This window comes from Telopea speciosissima, chromosome 8, assembly GCF_018873765.1.
Source record: "Telopea speciosissima isolate NSW1024214 ecotype Mountain lineage chromosome 8, Tspe_v1, whole genome shotgun sequence".
Taxonomy (NCBI): domain Eukaryota; kingdom Viridiplantae; phylum Streptophyta; class Magnoliopsida; order Proteales; family Proteaceae; genus Telopea; species Telopea speciosissima.
Window position 1 is genome coordinate 48,889,839 of NC_057923.1, and position 21,061 is coordinate 48,910,899.

Here is a 21,061-nt window from a genome sequence, read left to right on the forward strand (position 1 = left end):
CTTAGAAACATCTAGGGTTTCGAGAGTGATCATTTGACCCACTTCCAAAGGTAGAGAACCAGAGAAAGAATTTCTCCTCAATAATAATTCGATTAACATGGGAAGACCAAATATCTCTCTAGGTATGATACCATTGAAGCTATTGTTGGAAAGGCCCAAGCCTAACAAATAATGGCAGTTTCCAAGACTTGAAGGTATTTTTCCTTGCAAACGATTATTAAATAAATAGAGCACACTCAATAGTGTCAAGTTTCCAAGAGAATAAGGAATTGTCCCTATGAATCTGTTCCCAAATAAATGGAGTTGTTGAAGCATATGAAGTCTACTGATTTCAGTCGGAATACTTCCTTCTAGTAAGTTAACATGTAGGGCCAAGGTTTGTAAGCTTACAAGGTTCCCTATCCCCACTGGGATGTCTCCAGATATTTGATTTTCTGACAAAACAAGGTTTTTAAGTTGGATCGATAAGTTTGCTATGGAGTTGGGGAGCATGCCACCAAACCGATTTTGTGCAAAGTCCACCAGTGTTAAACTGCTACAGTTGGTCAATGTGTTGACAAAATTCAGGTCATTGGCTTCTCCATTTCCCAAATGATTGGAGTAAAATGAAATCCAATATAGTTTTGATAGGCCTCCAAAATGGACATCCACTTTCCCAGTAAAACTGTTTGAATAAACTATAAGGTATTCAAGCTTCTACATATTGGACACGGAAATTGGAATTGGTCCATGAAACTGGTTTTCATGAACTGAGAACCACAATAGATTAGGAAGACTGAAGCCTAAATTTGGTGGAAGACTCCCTTGAAGTAGATTACCTCCGACCTTAAAAATACCTAGTGAGGAAAGATTATATATAGTGGGAGGGATAGTACCAGACAAATTATTTAAAGAAAGTATGAGAAACTTTAATCTAGTCAATTGGCCAAGGGAATCTGGAATACTTCCGCTAAAATCATTGGATGTTACGGAAATGGTTTCAAGGGATGATGAAAGATTCCCAATGGAAGGTGGGATCTGTCCCGTTAATCTGTTGAAAGGTAATGAGAGAGCTTGAAGCTTGGACAAGGCGCCAATCTCTACTGGAATTTTCCCCACAATATTGTTGCGGTCTAATCTGAGTATAATAAGGTTGGAGCAACGTGATATGTTGGGTGGAATTTCCCCCTCAAATGAATTGTTGGATAGACGTAAATAACGAAGCCTGGAAAGAAAGCATACTTCACCAGGGATTTCACCATGGAAACTGTTGTTGTAGAGCGAAATCCCTCGAAGGAAACTGAGGTTTCCTATTTCTGGAGCCAAGGAACCCACCAACCCATTGGACGGTAAATGCAAGGCTCTGACCCTGTTTGGATGTCGGCGACCGCCACAGATAATGCCTGACCACTCACAATAGGGGACGGATTCATTCCAGGAGCTCACAACATGAAAGGGATCACTGGTTATACGAGCCTTGATGGCCAGCAAGGCTAGCCCATCATCATCATCATCATCCGTTTCATTAATTATTGATCTTCTTCCTCTTCCTGATTTTTGTGAATGTGCCAATAAGAAGCTCATGCAGCTGCTGCTGCTGCTGCACCACCAGAAGAGGAGGAGAAGAAGAAGAAGAAGAATTGACGAAAGTAGCGAGGAAAAAGGCATCAATCAAAAATGTTAATTATTATTTTTCTCGGGTCCTGGGAGGCTATGGATGAATTATGAACTGAAGAGTATACTATATATTTATAGTCGCTCTGTTTCATGCGGCATTGCCCACAGTGTGGACTGGTGGATATGTAGAATTAATGCAAATGGATGATTGGTAGATGGCTGGATGACTACTTGTCTCAACTCAAACATGTGGTAGTACTGCAATATAGTCCGAAAGAAAGAAGAGAAAGAGTCTTCAACCTTTTTAATCGAAAAAAAGAAAAGAAAAAAAAAGAAGGGATCTTCACTCTTCACCGTTCGCATTTACTGAAAGGACATTGGCTTAACATTGTTCAGTCAATTAGTGTATGTATGTAGGGCCAGAAGAGAACAAGGCTAAAAAATATGTTGATATATTATAGCATATATGGTTGGAAATTTTCTGGAGTTACTTACCAGAAAAAAAAAAAAACACAAAAACTCCAGACCTGCAATTTAAAGCATTAATAAAGAGACAAAAATCAAACATGTGGTAAACTGCAATACAGTCCGAAAAAAGAAGAAGAAGAAGAGTCTTCACCCTTCACCGTGTGGAATGGGAATTAATGCAATACAGTCTGAAAGAAGAAGAGTCTTCACCGTGTGGAATGGGAATGGGACTGCTTTAAATAGAAACTGACTTCACAATGTTCAGTCTTACACACACTGATGGCTCTAGTCAAGCAGTGTATGTACGTAGGCCCAGAACAAGGCTAGAATATCTAAATCCCCAGGACCCCAACTTTTAAAAAAGTGAGAAAAATCCATTGATTGAAGTAATAAACCATAGGAGCTAGAAAGCCTGAAAGAGCAGCACAAGGGGTCCCATAAATTGTTCTCCACCCAACAGGCTGTAAATTAAGTTCATTTCGAATACTCAATCTAGCTCCTATCAATCTAAATGGTGGAGATTTTTCTGAAAACTTAATATCCATCCGAAATTTAAAATGTTCTTTAGACATGTCTTAAATGAAGGATTGCCTGTCAAAGCAACTCTCTTTAAATGGGTGGCGATCGATCCTACATATGTCCTTTTGTGATTCTTGTGATGAGTTCATGTGGCACCTTTTTCTATCTTGTGATTGGATTAAGCGTATTTAGGAATCTGACCCTCTCGGATAGAGAATAGAACTTCTCTCCAACCCTTGATTGGCATGACTAAGTTCTTAGTCTCTCTATTTCACTCCAGTGCATTCGATAAACAATCTTCTATTTGGTTTTTTTTTTTCTTTTTCAGTTATTTTATAATTACGTGTTATTATATTTGGTTTGTAAGGAACAAAGTGGTCCATGGATTGGCTATTGGTGTGATCCACAGTTTGTTATATGGTCTGTAAATATATATATGTCGCTCTTTGATTTGAACACATTCATCTCCCTACCCTTCTATCCTCTACAACTGATCCCCTGTTGATTTCAACTTCCTATAAGCCAACCCATCTTTCTAACCATGATATCTATTCCCCTGTTTTAATTTGCGCAGACAATTTCGAATCAAAACTAATGAGATTAACCAGTTGGGCTTTTTGCATTTTGATATATAGCTGGCCATGATGTTCTAACTTCTACAGGTTACCACACTTCATTGGACAAATTGGAGACAAAGCTAACTACAATAGTTCAAGGATGAAAATATGCCACCAACTGGATCAAATATAAGACTTAAAAATGTAGGGACTTGAACAACCTCCTTAACCCTTTCGATAATGTCAAAATCCTTTGGAACTAAGTTTCTTCCTTTTTAGAACTAGCACACTTAACAACTAACTTTTCTAATAGTACTTTTAAATATTTTAGTGGTGATAATCTCCAATCTATGTTACGAGAACTAGCTTAATTATAAGGAAATGTTAGATAAATGTGTAATCCTTCCATTTATCTAATGCAAATGAATGACTTGTTGCAATTGGTTAAATATTGAGGCTCTGAGCATCTTTATGCAAATTAAAGTTCTCAAGAAGACAAGATTCAAATGAATGACTTGTTGCAATTGGTCATTGCTGGTACAGTCCGAAAGAAGAAGAAGAGTCTTTCACTTTTTAACTTAAAATCAATACTAACATAACGACACTTTACACAATGCAACATTGTTGCTGATCTCACTGATTACTCTTTATCACTTCAGGCACCTCAATTTTACTAGTCTACAATTTCGTATGCCCTCCTACTTTGCAACTACAATTTTTTAGGTCAATCGGGAGGAAAACACCCATCATGCATGTCATCACCATAGCACTCCAATATCCAAATAATAATAAACAGACAATGACAAAGGGTTTACGTGGTCCAGCACCAGCAGTGTGCCTACTCTACGGAGTAATGGTCAAGTTGACCTCAACGTTTACTCACACTAGTGATTTTAACTACAAGATGCAGCTTAGGAACACTCTATTCTGCTTCAACACTTACCTATACAAATGCAATAACAATCCCAATACCTAGACAATTCCCAACTTTCTAGGTTTACAACTGTCTCGTCTTTACTCTGTGTCTCATACAGTGACAATAACAGTCAATCCTGTTATTTGGTGACCCACTTCCACTAGCTTACCACGAAGAAAACAAATTGAGGCAATGAGCTTCTTATGCAAATCCAAGTCCTCGAGTACTAGAAGGTCATCGCCGTATGAAATGGGATTTCTTTTAGAGGAGACAGAGTCAATTGACAATGAAATGAAAGTATGACATATTAGTAAGAGATTCCTTCTCTAAATTACTCTCAAAATCAATTGGAATTCAAGAGATCTGTCAAGACTGGTGGATGAACAATTAGTGTATATGTTTGAATTGTAGATAAAAAAATTGAGTCATACACAATGACAGCAATAGTCAATAGTTTATGTAGGGCCAGAAAAGGAGCAGCACTACAATTAATGGGTCTCATAATTAATTAAGCTTTTCCATACCATAATCTTCTCTAAACCCTTACTCATTGCCTGACCTCTTCTTACTTCTATAATTCAATTATAGATCAAAGCCCTTTCCATTCACTTTCTCTGATCTTTTGTGAAAGATTTTGCAATATATTAGATAGCAGCTTCAAGATAGACTAGTAAGAACCCATTTAGCAAATTTCCCTTCCCCCACTTACTTCTAATCATTATAAAGTCTTATATATTACATTTTAAATAAATTAAATATGGCTCAACACCAATTTAGCTTTGTAGTATATATCCCTTTCCTAGGAAAGCTTAATACCAACAGAGGAGTTGGAATATTAGCAGTGAGAATGCTATCGTATACTCATTGAATTTTTCTTCAGTTATGAAGTTGCATAGTTTGATCACTTCCATGAATGAAACTTAAGTAGAAGTTCCCCATCGACTAAAACTGATGTTAGAACAAACACCAAACAAAATACGAACAAAAACGAAAACAGAGCAAGATGACATGGAGATTTAACGTGGTTCGCATACTAATTAAGATGGTGTGCAACGTTCATGGGCTAAGCTGAAGATGTTTCACTATGTAATTCAGAGAAAATTACAATGGAGATCTCTCAAAAACACCCAAAAACGGTGATGCTGCTCTCTCCCCAGAAACCCTAAATCGAAAACCCCAAAATAGGGGTGAAACAAGGCCGGGTTGGCTGGGGTTTTTAAAACCCTAGCCCAACCCTGAATCCTCTTAGCTCAACCCAAGCCCAACCCGGCCCTAGGTCGGGCTGAGATATCTCAACCCCCAGGCCCAACCCTATCGGGCTCAGTCCAGCCTAGCCCGGACTTGACTGACCTTGATCGGGCCAAGTTGGCCCTAGTTGACCCTGAATTTTGCCAAGGACTAAGTTGGCCCTAACTTGCCCTGCTTTTTTGCCATTTACGTCGTCCTATGCATTAAAAATGAGACACATGTGATTGGGTATTGGTTTGTTTCATACTCAATTAATTATTAAACTTTTCTTTGGGTTAAAAAAATTAGCCCAATTTTAAAATTGTAAATATTTCGTTCAATAGATAATTACCTTTTTTTATTAGATACTAAACAAAAATTACAAAAATGTAAATAATAAATTATAAAGCATAACCTAACATGGGGCCGGACCGGACCGGACTGGGCTTAGCTCGAGGCTTCAATCTTGGCCCTGCCCGACCTGACCCAGGACTTAAAAATTTCAATCCTAACCCACCCTCAGGATTGAAAAATCCAGCCCAAGCACTGTTCAGGCTCAGGGCGGGCTCAGGCCGACAGGGCCAAATTTACACCCCTACCCCAAAGTCTCACACAATGTTTACAATAAGATGGATAAAGAGTATAAATACATGCATCCCCACTTGCTTCTATTAATCTTTAATTATTATAGTGCAAATCCAGGATGAACAGTGAAATTAATAACCCGGCCATCACTAATTAGCAATTAGTTAGATTCCTTGTTTAACTTCTTACTCTCAAAATCACTTGGAATTGAAGAGATTTGTCATGCATTATTACTTTGGATGCAAATAAATGATTGGTAGATGGATGACTTCTTGTTGCAATTGGTCATTGCGTCTCAGACCTGCAATTTAAAGCATTAATAAAGAGACAAAAATCAAACATGTGGTAAACTGCAATACAGTTCGAAAGAAGAAGAATTGTCTTCACCGTATGGAATGGGAATTAATGCATTACAGTCCGAAAGAAGAATAGTCCTCACCATGTGGAATGGGAATGGGACTGCTTTAAATAGAAATTTTAACTCGGCGTGTACACAGGGCCAATTGACTTCACACTGTTCAGTCATTAGTATATGTAGGGCCAGAACAAGGCTACAAAATATGTTGATATATAACATATATGGTTGGAAATTCTCTGGAGCAAAGGAAGGGAATTAAGAAGAATAACTAAATCTCCAACTTTTAAAAAATGAGAAAATTTTATGGCTGGATTTTTTTTTTTTCTCCTTGGAAATCTAGCTGAATTGGCTTTCCTGTGGTTCGAGAAAAAAATTTTCAGTCTTTAAATTAAATCCCAAAAGAAAAGTAAATGAAAGAACCCCTATGTTAAGACATTGATTCAATGTCATTCTGATGTGTTTCTATTCAAGATCAATGGGGGTATAAACACAAGAAAGAAGTTACAAGGAAATGGTGTAATTATCTCCATGAAATCTATACAAATAAAATCATAATCAAAATATAATAAAAGTGAATCCTAAGTTACTATATCAGGTCCTAATCTTGTCTGTAGAGGATTGATATAGATATACAAGGGAAGATATGGGGGGATATGTGAATGAGTCATCGGTGGAGACAGCTCATACTCCCCCTCAAGGTGGAGCATGATGGTCCTGAATGCCCAGCTTGGACTTGAGATGTTGAAATTGAGACCGACCAAGTGACTTTGTGAATAAATCGGCCAATTGATCAGCCGAAGCAATTTAGGAAGGACAAATCAGCCCTTGGTTCAGTTTCTCACAAACGACATGACAATCTATCTCGATGTGCTTGGTCCGCTCGTATATACCGGATTAGCTGCAATGTGAAGGGTGTCTTGATTATCGCAATAGAGAGTGATACCCTTCGGTGAAGTCAAACCCAGATCTCGTAAAAGAAAGGATAGCCAAGTGATCTCACAAGTGGCGACTGCCATGGCACGATATTCAGCCTCAACAGAAGAATTGAAAACCGTGGTTTGCTTCTTTGTTTTCCAAGAGACTGAACTAGAGCCCAAAAAAATACAATAGGCTGTGGTGGATCGTCTAGTCATTGGACAGCTTGCCCAATCAGAATCACAGAAAGCCGTTAAATGAAGCTCGTTGTTGGCCAGTAGAAGTATACCTTGACCAAGAGTTCCTTTGAGATACCGTAGGAGACGGTGTGCAGCCTCTAAGTGAGGTTGGCGTGGCTAGTGCATAAACTGACTTAGAATATTGACAGTACACACAATGTCAGGCCTTGTAATAGTGAGATATATCAAGCGACCAATCAATTGACAGTATAGAGCCGGATTAGAGAGAAGTCCTGTGGAATCAGAGAGCTTCAGGTTCTGTTCCATTGGAAAATCTGTTGGTTTGGCGCCAGTGAGCCCACTGTCATTGAGAATGTCAAGTGTATACTTCCATTGGCAAGAGATAGAGTCCCTTTTTGGAACAGGCGACTTCTATGCCAAGTGTTAAGGGAATGTAAATCCTTGAATTTTATTCATAATACCTAATGAGGTAATTATACAAGCCATGCAACCAAGAGTAAGAAAGGCAACCCAATATTGGGTGATACAGAAAATAGAAACCCAATATTGTACAACTGTAATGGAAAGAATACAAATGGAAACCAGGAGACACAATAGCACCTATCAGCACCAATCCGATTGGAGTTACCAAATGTAATGGATTCCATATCACATGTGAAATCCCATGTGATGGAAATCCGAGAAAGGAAGGTGTTCAATGGATCTTTCTCTCAATACCAAGGAAGTATTTTAGAGGTCCAATATCCTTGTTATGGAATTGTGCATAGATACGAGTCTTGATATCCTTGAGTAAAGTGTCATCAGAACTAGTGATGACGATGTCATCGATGTACACAAGTCCGAAGATAGAGGATGATTGTTGACGATGAACAAAGAGCGAATGATCAGTCTGTGATTAGCTAAAACCAAAACCAAGTAGGACAGTGGATAATTTAGAGAACCAATTGTGGGATGCCTGTTTGAGACCATAGAGGGACCTTTGGAGTTTGCAAACAGCATTCTCCCTCTTATGACGATATCCAAGGGGTGGTAACATGTATACATCCTTCAATAGATCTCCATGTAAGAAGGTATTATTGACATCCAATTGGTGAAGAGACTAGCCATGTGCCACAGAAACAGTAAGTAGAACACGGACCGTGACAAGCTTAGCCACTGGGGCAAAGGTGTCATGATAATCGACCCCCTCAATTTACATGTAGCCTTTGGCAACAAGACGGGCTTTATAGCATTCCACAGAACCATCAGCTCGCCATTTTATTTTGAAAACCCATTTGGAGCCAATTGCTTTTTTGCCAACAGGTAACGGAACCAGAGTCCACGTCTTGTTGTTGGTGAGAGCAGTAATGTTATACCCGCACCCCGGATCATAATTAATTTTTATTTTTCCCTGTGACGTGTGGTTATCACTGCCACGTATGCTGGTGAGCTATTCTCACTAGTGGTCAAACCCAGCTACAAAATTATTGACCACAGTGCGGGTTTACCTGTGGAGGAAACTATTCGGGGTCATGGGGACAAACCATGACAAGGAAATAGTAAGTTCTAGCCCTTAAGTTTATTTATTTACCCTTTCCCTCGATGCCCTCGAAGTGCGGGTCAAGATTTGGACCGCCCGGGCTATTTTAGTTGAGTTGGAAATATTCTATTTGTGGGTCCCACTTGCCCTGGGAAAACGCGTAAAGAACAATTATACCCATATCATGTGGGCTCATCTTTTAATTAGGTTCTTTCCTAATTATAACTAGTGGGCAGACCCATTAGCTTAAGAGGCCCATTGGGCTTAAGTGGCAATTTAACCTGAGGGTCCATCTAACTCTATTTGACCCAAAGATGGGTTAACCCATTCCTTTACCCTAAATAAGACCATGGGTCAACCCATTAAGCCCTCTTGACCCATTTAACTTAAACTATCCATTTGGCCTAATGACCCATTTATCTTGGATCCACCCATTTAACTCTTGACCCATTTAACTTAAAGTACCCATTTAGCTATTTGACCCATTTAACTTAAAGGGCCCAAGGTCCATTTTCTTTAAATAAGACAAAGGGGGGGGGGAGAAGCTTTCTTTCTCTTTATTCTCCCATCTAACCTAAATCGTGGAGGAGAGAAAGAGGAGAGAAAGGAGAAAGAAGAAAGAAGGAAAGAAGGAAAGAAGAAAGAAGGAAGGAGAAAAGGAGAAGGAGGAATGGAAAAGCTTGGTTGAAGGCTTGGAACCTCACCTTGTGGAGCCCTCTACGTGGAGCTTTTCTACATTGGGGAAGGTAAGCCATTGAAACCCACATCTCTTCATCTATTTTGAATTTTGAGGTTTGGGACATGGGAGAGATTCGACCTAGGGTTCTCTTGGAACCCAAGGAATCGATGGAACCTCTAAACCTACACTATAGTGGAGTTATTTCACTCCATTACAACCTCTAAGCCTAAGCAATCTCTTTCCATTTGAGAAATTTAAGGTTTCTACCCTATTATGTCATAAATTAGATTATCTTTGTTTTTCCTCTTAAATCCATGGGATTACATGGACCTAATGAGGTCTTAGAACCCTAATGGACCTAGGAGGAAGCTTTCTTGAAGCCTCCCTACCTTTAAACCCCTTGGAAAATGAATCCCTAGCAAGAAACCCTTCAATTTTTGATTCGCGGTATGTGGTTTTACATGTGGTTTAGACCGAAAACCACACCGCAACCACCCTTGGCGAGAGACCTTCCTAAGCCCCTGGTTAGCTAGGATTTACATGTGGTTTTAGACTGCAAGAAACCACCCGAAATTACCTTCCGAGAAGGCCCCTGTGAAGCTCGGATTTACACTCGGTTTGTTTTACGAAACCACATCGAACCGACCTTGACTAAAACGTCACGAACCCCTGGTTTCCTAGGATTTACACTCGGTTTCAGTTTTCTGAAATCACATCTGCAACCGACCTTGACTAAAACTGTCCTGAACCCCTGGTTTCCTAGGATTTACATGTGGTTGCAGAATTTGGGCATGAAACCACTCCTGCAACCACTTTGTTTCTGAAACCTTATACTTAAGTGATTATGGGAGACCTTTTGGGGATCCTTTCCCTTCGCTCATTTAACCTTATTTCACTCTTTGTTTAGGTTAATATATTCATCTTGTGGCTTATTGCTTGATCGAGGCGACAACTGATAATCTTGGTGCTTGGCGTATACGTTGTGAGTGGGTTTGGTTGGTTGGGCTTGTTATTATTATTGCATTATATATTATGTAATCATTATAATTAATAAGCATGTTTGCGCATATTGCATACTTTTATATATAATTGTTATAATGTTGATTGGTAATGTTGTACCTTGATGGGTCTCGGTGCCGGTGGGTACAGGTGCCGGAACCCCAAACACTATATACATTTATGAAGAAATTATGTTGAATGTCATGTTGAATCAGTATGCGCCGTGCGTGTTGGTAACCGGGCACTAAACCGGATGAAAAGTTGATGCGTCCGGATTACCTCTCGGGACGATAGGACTTGCATGTAGCTGAGGCTAGGATTTTACACCCTTATGCTACGACCCTTACCAACAGGGGTTTAGGTGTTGGGTAATCAGTACACCGGATTCTGTGGAGGTGGGAGAGGCCAGTCATGGTAGTATTGGTTATCAGGGGTCTGCCACTGAGTGGTCTTGGAGGCTTCGATCGGCGTAGGTCCCACGTGACAATTGAGGTTTCATTGTGGCGATAAGTTAAGTGACCCACAGTGTCTCCCGAGTTGTCACAGTAGCATATACCTCTGACTTAGTTGTGATGTTAGGTGGAAAATTTACTTAACATATGCATGCATCATTGGACTATGTGAATTGTGTGTTTGTGCATCCCCATCCCCTCACTGGCTCAGTGGAGAGCTAACCCCCTCGTGTACACAATTTTTAGATTATGATGCAGGTACGGAGGAGCCAGAAGCTGTGTTAGAGGAACATGGCAACGGGTGTCCTTGTGACGATTGCGCCTACGGGCCGTGAGAATTCTAGGGACTTGTTCCCCTTTTGTTTATTTTAGGGCGTAGGCCCATGTATAAACATTTACTGCTATACCCTTGTTGATCATTATTAGATGGTAATGAAAAATGGATTAACTACAGTATTTATCATCTAGGCTTTGATCATCTTGTAACTATTGATTTTATACACTTTCGCAAAACTATTGATCTTTTGGAATGTAATATTTTCCTTTCCGCACTCTGATATTATATTGTTTTAATATTAGTTATGACTGTGCGTTGGGACACTGTGTCAGTGATCCTGGCAGCTTAGTAGGATGACACGCGTCGTCCTAGTCACCCCTTATAATGTATTGTATCCCTTGTTGGGATGGGGGCGTGACAAGTAATCTCAGTTTGCATTGCATCACGCCATTCAGAATGTTTCATAGCCTCGACAAAACTGGAGGGCTCAATAGTAGTGGTTAGAGCAGTGAGAAAAGACATATGATGTGGTAAAAAATGATGATAACTTAAAGAATTAGTAAGGGAATCAGACATACCATGACCAACAGGTGAAGACGCATTTGATTGGGCAATAGACATGTAGTAGTCTTGGAGATAAGAAGGAGGTTTAGTGGCGTGGGAGGAATGTGTGGAGGGAGGAAGAGCGGGTGGTGTAGGAGAAGGGCTGACATCAACAGTATCATGGAGAGCGGGTGGGGGTGTAGGTGGTATTGGATTGGAGGGAGGGGTAATGTCATCATGATTGGGTGAGGGAATGGGAAAAACGTAGGAGGAAGTGGAAGGGGTGTTATATAGTTGATATGGAAAAATGTGCTCATGAAATATTATGTCACGAGAGACGTAAGTAACCTAGGTAGTGAGATCATAAATTTTGTAACCTTTGTGACCATGGGGATATCGAATGAAGATGCCGGGAAGGGCCCATTGATCAAACTTATGCTTGGCAGTGGTGTTGCGATCAAAACATAATAAAACTGAATCCTAATTTACTATAGCAGGTCCTAATCTTGTCTGTAGAGGATTGATATAGATATACAAGGGAAGATATGGGGGGATATGTGAATGAGTCATCGGTGGAGATAGCTAATACCATATATCAATTCAAAACACAAAAAAGAAAATTGCAGATGCATCACCTCTTTTGAGTGTTTTTTTGTTTTGTTTTTTTTTTTTGGTTGTTGTTGTAGTTGTTGCTGTTGATGATATCACCTCTTTTGAGTTGATTGTTGAGGTTTTTGTGTCTTGACTTCTGACTTTTAAGGACCACATGAGTACTGCAGTAAATTTTCTATATAGGGTTTTCGCTATAAATTTGTAGCGAAAGTTCTTTTTCTGTATTGCAAAATCTGAGAGAGGTGTGAGGAACGAGCGACTGTAACCCTATTCTCCATTGATAGTGAAACAGATCTCATCTCACCGTGGATGTAAGCAACCTTGCCGAACCACGTAAACCTTTGTACGCATTATGTGATTGTATTTGCGATTTCCATTCTTCTCCGCATCGTGTTAGGTTTTACAAATATGAACATTCCAAGGAAGAATCAATATTGTTTATTATGGCTTTTTGATGAAAGGCATGTAGAAGCACCTTCTGAGCTGAGGTAGGTACATGATCATGATGTGTTGTAGTAAACTGGGTCGATTGGTGGAAACTGTGATCTATGGTTATTGCATTCAGTTTGATTGGTTGTTCTAAGAATGAGTCCAGTTGTGCTTTTTCATGCCTATGTTACATTGATGAATCCTTATTATTTATCATCAATGGTGAAAGGTTCTGGAATATTGTGAAAAAACAGAGTGTCTGTTTGAGGTGAATGCCAAAAATGAAAGAGCTGAGGCCGAGGCTAACAACGCAGCACAATAGCAATTTTGGAGAAGAAATGCAAAGGGAAAGAAAAATCACGCACACACGACAAGATTTACGAGGTTTACCCCAAAGAAGGAATAGTCATAGTACGAATCCACTATTTCTATAAAGTAAATACAAACCCTCTCACACATCTCTCAAATAGATAGGTACAATATATAGGAAAACCCTAACCTAGATAGGACAAAACTGTCCCCAGAAACCCACCCGGTTCGGACCTGAACCAACATAGGGCGAAATAAATATCGATTCGAAGCTCTCGACAAGCTCTATAGGAATCAAAGTCACAACGCTGATGTATGCACTTTTTGGCATTCTAGCATGTTTCGAAGGTGAAACGACACTCCAAAAGATCACCACAACAGTTTCTAGGTTAGAGCTAAGATCAGGCTTCACCAATAACACGTAGTTAGTTCAATTGGGGCCCAAACATCCAAACATCATGTCATGAAAACAGATTTCCTAGGCAGGGGAAGAACAATTACGGACTTGCAATCTCAGTTTCTCATCGAGAGAAATTAAGTAGTCTCACGATGAAAGAAAGGAGCCAATCTTGAGGAATTGTAATTGGATTGAGTGAATGGCTTGATTTGAATTGGAGTGGCGGCACTCGATCCAGATTCCGGTCGAGTGACCCATCCCTCTCCCTCTTCACATTCATCTTTCAAAGGAGCACATTAATTTCCAAATCACAATAAAAGAAACGCCCTTTGGTTACTAAGGTGAAATCTCCAAATGTGGAGATGTCAACCCAATAAAAAAATACACTTGTAGACGGACGAATCCTGCAAGAGACAAATTTACTTATCTCTGCCAATAGAACGAGAAGAAGGTAGAGGGGAAAAGGAAGAAAGAAAAGGCAATAATTCGGGAAGGAGGCTGCAATAATTTCAACAGCGCTCTTGAAATATGAGTTTCATTAAAGGGTAATGATTAAAAAAGTTTTTTTTCAAAGTATGAAAATTTCACTTTCCTTTGTTTTAATTTTTCTTATAATTAAACGGAGCCTTAAGGGGAGAGAGGGGTGGATTGGAAGAGGGAGAGAGGGTGGAGGCAGGGTTTTAAAAATCAGAAATTGGATTGGTGAATTGGCCAATTTGTATCAAAATCAGCTGACAATGATCTTGATTGCCACCGATGCCATTCCGTAGTGCTTGAATATTTGGCCCGATTCTTAGCCATTTCTGTATTCCAAATCGAATCGGACCAATTTCTGAGCCGATTCTCAATTTTTAAGTCGATTCCATTTTCACCACGAAATAGCTTTGAACTGAGTGGATCAGACTAATTCAAGCTGATCTTGATCCGATTCAGATTGGAATCGGCTCTGAGAGATTCGATTACCGATTACAGTTTTTAAAAACCTGGGTGGGGGTACGAGTTGCAAAGGGGGTGGGGCGGCATGGGTTGCATAGAGGGAGTGGGACCAAAGCTGCAAATGGGGGATGGGGTAGGTGCGGTGCGGAGGAGGGTGGGGATGGGGAGGAAAAACAGAGGACGGGGTGGGGGACAGACATTCTATGGGCAGATTTGAAGGTGGGAGTGGGTTTGAGAGAAATCAATAAGGATTAAATTGAAAATATATTTGGTTTGGAACAAAACTTGCTAATAAAGGAAGCCCAAACATCATTTTTGAAACATGAGGTACCTCAAATATATATTTTTTAAATTTTGGGAACCTTTAATATTCCCAGGTTCACACTGAGGGGGTGTGAATCAGTGTGTTCAAAATTTTCTTTCCAAACTCCACTTTGTTGATCACCACACAGACAACACTAACATCAAGCACAAGCATTGATTGACTTCAAGCACATGAGCACAGGTTTCTGAACTGTAGTAATTTATGTCGGGGATTAACCCGTCTTCAGTTGAAAGTGAAGACAACATGGGAATATGGAATGAAGGGGTTGGAAAACTACCTTCTCTTTCCGATGTGAGCAATACCCAAAAACGGTATGTACAAGATCACACAAGAGAAAAGAGATTTACATAGTTCGCCAATACCGCCTACATCCACAAAGTGATTTGATCTTCCACCAAGAACAAGAGAAGAAAACAAAATAGTACAACCCTTGCAATTTGATATCCCAAACCCAAGTCCCTTGTACACCCTTTCTCTTTTCCCTTGGCTCACTTGGTCACTCACTCACTTCCTCTCTCTCTTTCTCCCTTGGTGTCTATACACCCTTAATTGTTTTCTCACTTTCTTCTTCTTCTTCTTGTTTTTTCCACTCTTGCTATGAAAAACACCATGCTTCTTTTTATCTCATCTCTCCTTTGGCACTTTCTCTCTCTTTAGAGAAAACCTACTAACTCTCCCTCATCAACCTTGTTGAGCAAAATTTTATTTTTTCTCTCCTTAGAGAAAACCCACTCACAATTAATTCTTCCAAAGTCTCTCCTGGAAGACTCTACCTTGCTTAAACCGCCAAACCGGCCACTCCATTTTCTTGGAAGACCAAACCTTGTTTGATCCTCGATCCACTCTTCCACTTAAAAACTCTTCACCTCCCATTCAAATGGACAACCCAAACTAGACCATTGAACCAACCCATCAACCAGTCTAGATAAATGCCACCAAATCCAATATGGAAGGCACCAAAAATCTCCTCTGCACAATCTGGGAAAGGTGTTTGACCAAAGGTTCTTGAAAGCTAACAATTTTGTTGGTTTTGGGCTTGTGCTCCTCTGCGGCTACTTTATGTTCTATGGGTTTGGGGTCCTGGATATTGATGGGCTTGTATGAAAGAACTTAAGAGGATATTTGGGTTGCTCGTTGTTGAGTAATCCCTTTCCCATTCCCCAGTGATGATGACTTTGATGATGGCTTGTTGGGTTCTCCTTTCAACAGAAAATTTGTGCTTCTACTGCTACAAGGGCACGCTTAGACCTGAAACAGAGAAATGCAGGTAATCAATAATAGAAGAGGTTGGATTCTTGGTGGATGGCCAAGTATTACTGATTGTGTTATTGCTTATGGGAGTAAGTTTGAGGAGTTCCCTTAGAAAAATTTCATCTATCTTTGCATCTCATACTAAGAGGAGGCTTGGTCTGTGTGACATTGACCTAATCAATTTGTTACAAGAAACCATTCTAGCATCAATGAATGCTTCACTTGGTTCGGGAAATTTGGAAAGTAGGCTATGTAGACTGGATGACACTATATGTGAGATGACTGACCCAGTAGAAATGAAAATTGTTCTTTTTAATTCAACAAACAAAAGAGGAGCGAAGCGCCTGTTCAAAGTGATGAAAGTTAGGCCTAAGAAATTTAAAAGCATAAAAAAACTCTTTGGCTGGTATGAAAGATTGAATTCGTGAAAACACATTGAGTTCTTCTAAGAAATAATTCACATATGCAAAGAAAGCGGAGAGACCAAAAAAATTAATTTGAAAAAAAAAAGAGCATAATTTCCATGCTCACCTCACCCCAGGTTTTACTGTTTCAGGCTTTTGTTAATTTTGAAAACCCGAAAAAAGTTAAAACTTCCTTCTCTTTCTTGGGAAATAGCTTCTGTATTAGCTTCTTCTTTTTTTGTTTTCCATCTTCACCATCATCGTGTAGGTAAGCCTTCTTTCTCCTCTAGGCACTGGCAAATAAATAGATCACAAAGAAGCAAACTGCATAGATTTCCTAAACTTTGCAATTCGTCTTGGGAGGTTGATGCAACATCTCCTTATGAAATACCAATGGAATCCCTTGCAATTTATATTACCATCGTTATAATGTATTTTGGGGCCATATATTTTTATCAACAATAATATTTGTACCATCGTTATAAAATTTAACCCACGGCGGAATTTTCTTACGACAGTTAAACTAACATTTTTCGCGACAGTCAAGGACATTACTGTCGTTATAAATGTATTTTTCACCATGAAACATTATATAACGTCGCCCAATTATTTTTTCCGCGATGGATAATTAAAATTGTCGCCAAAAATATATAGCGCGACAGTAGAAAATTAACCGTCGTCGAAAATTATTTTTGGCTACGGATCATTTTCTAACCGTCGCTGAAAATAGGTTTTCTTGTAGTGTTGGTTGTGTCCTCGTCATCTTGGCAGCTAGCCAAAACAACCTCCCACTTGCTCAACAACGCTTTGCATCTCCCTCCTCTCTCAGCTCTATAATCTTCTGAGTTTTAGGGGTAGGGGTGGGTGTTGGGCAGGTGTTGGGCAAGAGGTCAGGGGTGGGGACGGGGAGTTGGTGAGGGCAGAGCCATGAGTTGATGGTGAGGAGGTGTTGCAAAGAGGTTGTGGATAGGGAGGGGAGAATGTTACTTGTGGGGAAAGGAGCAAGAGTAGAGAGAAATTACATCATTAGCCTCTCGTATTATATTGGCACTTTTGTGACGCCCCCAAATCCGTCAAGGAGTTTAGGTCATTAACGGTCCACAAGATCTAAGTCTTAGCGAAATAGGAACCGAAATGTGAACCAAATTATAAATCATCTGGTAACCTCAAACATAAATTGCAGCGGAAGTCTCCATCCATATCCATTCAATTAACATGAAAAAAACAAGTCTCCAATAGCATTGAAAATTTAACTAACTATTACACAGTCTCAAATCTCAAATTTATCCAAGTTACATGTCCTTAAAAATTTAAGTTCAAAACAAAATTTAAATAAGCTTCAAGATTCAATCCTAATGTATGTCTCTGTCACAACCATAAGCTTCGTCCTCTTGATTCTCTACAAAGGTCTGATCAATATCTACGGTCTCTCTTCATCTGAAACATAATTGGGGTAAGTTTCGGGAAGAAACTTAGCGAGATAACATCCAAACTTCATACAAATATTTTAAAAACATGCACCATAACAGAGTTGAAAAAATATACATACATAAAATTAAGGGTGCTCATCCCTATAGCAAATTTCACAAAAACAACATCGCATATACATAATCAAGTACAAACACCATGCTTACACCTGGCCAAAAGCATAATCATAATATCCGAATTTAATCATGAACATGCACATCAATGTAACCACAAACACCTACCTTGCACTAAGGGTGTCAATTGGGACGGTTCCCGGTATTTGGGATGGGATGGTACCGGTATATGTACCAAAAGTGCCAATCCCAGTATCATTCCATTTAGTTAATGGGACCAAACCTAGATCCCAGTCCCGATTACTAGCGGGACGGGACGGTACCGATTCTTAAACGGTTATAGGCACTGTAGAAAAAGGGAGAAGAAGTTTAATTGTTTCTAACAATGCGGGTTTATTAGTGTTGTGGAATTTTTTCACTATCATGAAATCTAAGTTGTCTACTGCATTTTATAAAGCAACTTAAATTATGAAATCATAATTTTACTTCTTCAAAGTCCCTAAGATCACATGTAATAAGCTTCTCATTTTTTTAAATCTAAAGCATAATCATAATATCCGAATTTAATCATGAACATGCACATCAATGTAACCATAAACACCTACCTTGCACTAAGGGTATCAATTGGGACGGTTCCCGGTATTTGGGATGGGATGGTACCGGTATATGTACCAAAAGTGCCAATCCCAGTATCATTCCATTTAGTTAATGGGACCAAACCTAGATCCCAGTCCCGATTACTAGCGGGACGGGACGGTACCGATTCTTAAACGGTTATAGGCACTGTAGAAAAAGGGAGAAGAAGTTTAATTGTTTCTAACAATGCGGGTTTATTAGTGTTGTGGAATTTTTTCACTATCATGAAATCTAAGTTGTCTACTACATTTTATAAAGCAACTTAAATTATGAAATCATAATTTTACTTCTTCAAAGTCCCTAAGATCACATGTAATAAGCTTCTCATTTTTTTAAATCTAGAGAAGTCCTACAAAATGGAAGAATCCCGTTGTGTTTCTTCTTTGATTTTTCCAAACAAAACTCTATTTATCACACATGTCACATGGTAGTGTGGTACAAAATACGAAGTGCAAAAACAAAGAACCTAATAGATATAGTTGATCGAGGGAGGAGGGAGGAGGGAGTAGCACTGTAGCAGGTTCTGTGAGGAGAGACTTCAAGGTACGGCTGTTGACCTGTTGTTCCTCTTCGTATTCAAAAGACAATTAATGAAACCCTAATGAATCGTAATTCTTATACCCTTTTTTTTTTATATAATTTTAAAAAAAGATCTTATATTCTCTTTCTTTTTAAACGGTACTAGTAGTTTCGGTACCATCCGGTACGTAATTGGTATTTCGGTACTAGTACCGTTGGGAATCCCGTCCCAGAACCGTCCCGTCCCATTTATCATTCGGTACCAAAATCAGATACCAGTACCGTCCCATTTACTAATGGGACGGTCCGATACCGGGTTTTAGCGGGACGGTATTGGGACGGTTCCCGGTTCCGGTCCCAAATTGACACCCTTACCTTGCACCGTACTACAAGCGCAGCTCACTCACCAAAGGTGAGGACAAGAAGTATGTCTCGTACCGTACTACAGACTCATCTTCTCAATCACAATCCAATAAAATAAAAAAAACATCCATACATCCATAAGCATGCAAAAGATTGTCATGTTTCCATAATCACGAAGAATATCATCATAACATCAGTCTCACTATATCTCATGCTATTATGCCCATAAATCAATGAATTTTTCAACATAGTTTCTCAAATAAAATTGTTAAACACATGCTTGTAAACTAGAATTTTAGATCAAGAGAGAAGAATATTTTTAACATAAATAAGCACAAAGTATAGATGTTAACTCACAGGTTTGTTGAAAATCGACTTTCTAAAAAAAGCTTGAAGATGCTTTAATGGTGGAAGACCTCTCTCCTTCCTCTCTCTTCCTCTTTCACGATTCTAGTCTCTCTCTAGATTTCAATCTAAATTCAACCTCTCTCTCTCTCTCTCTTTCTTACTTTTTTTTTTATATATTATTAATTTTCTTTAAATTGCCGAGCATTCCCCTCTCAAACGTGGGGAAACTCTAACCCCCCATTAGAACCTAGTAATTTTTAAGTGGGGCCCATCAAACTACTTATGGTAAAATAATAAAAATTTTATTTAATTGTTTTCCTCAAGAATTGAACTTCAGACCTATTCAATTAGGTATAAGCTCTCAACCACCAAACTAACGCACTTAGATATCAATGGGATTATAAATAAATTGTGGGAAAATATCATCCCCGTCCCTTCTAAATTTGCCAGATATCAATTCAGTACCCAAGTTTTAAAAAATATCTACCCTACCCTATTTCATAAAGATTATATCAATCGTGCCTTAACCGTTAAAAAAGTGATGATGTGGCATTTATAAAATTTGTAAAACCCCAAAATACCCTTAACCCAACCCTAACCTAACATTCTCTCTCCTCTCTCACTCCTCCCCTTCGTTTCTCTTTCCTTCTTTCTTCTCCGGCGAACACCACCACCGTCACACCTAGAACTTTTCTTTTCTCTCTTCCTGCTGATAATTCTCTATGTTTCCCGTCTGATCAACAGCTGCGGCTTTCAGTCGGACTCCTGGGTTTTGGCTTCTGATGTCAATTTGTGCGAAACCTTCTTTTGAATGATAGAAAGACAAAAGATCATTATGGGAACTTCAATCGGACTGCTGGGTTTGGTTCTGCTGTCGATTTGTGCGAAACCTTCTTTTGAATGATGGAGAGACAAAGGAACATTAGTGATTCGCTTGCAGTGGCCACCAACAGAGACTTTAGAATGGATCGGGGAGGGCAATGGCAACTTAGTATATACAATAGGGTTTCTCTTATTTTTCCCTCACTTTTTTTTTATGCATCTCAGAGAGAGAGTACTGGAGATTGCCTGATATAAAGTGAAATTGCAAATGAATTGAGTCGATTGAACCGACCATCGTCATCGCAACCGAATCTATAAAAGTTCAGAACTCTAAAAAGTGGATGAATGATTGAAGGATA

The 21,061-nt window shown here is 39.3% G+C and overlaps 1 protein-coding gene across 1 annotated transcript in view; it reads right to left on the bottom strand.

Moving 5' to 3' along the window:
- LOC122672392 (probable LRR receptor-like serine/threonine-protein kinase At3g47570) overlaps positions 1 to 21,061 on the bottom strand; it is a gene marked incomplete at its 5' end in the record, with an annotated part of 35,052 nt that overhangs the window by 8,680 nt on the left and 5,311 nt on the right. Inside the window, one exon of the mRNA XM_043869873.1 lies at positions 15,491 to 15,495. Coding sequence (XP_043725808.1) covers positions 15,491 to 15,495 — 5 coding nt within the window. The remainder of the gene's footprint in view (positions 1 to 15,490; positions 15,496 to 21,061) is intronic.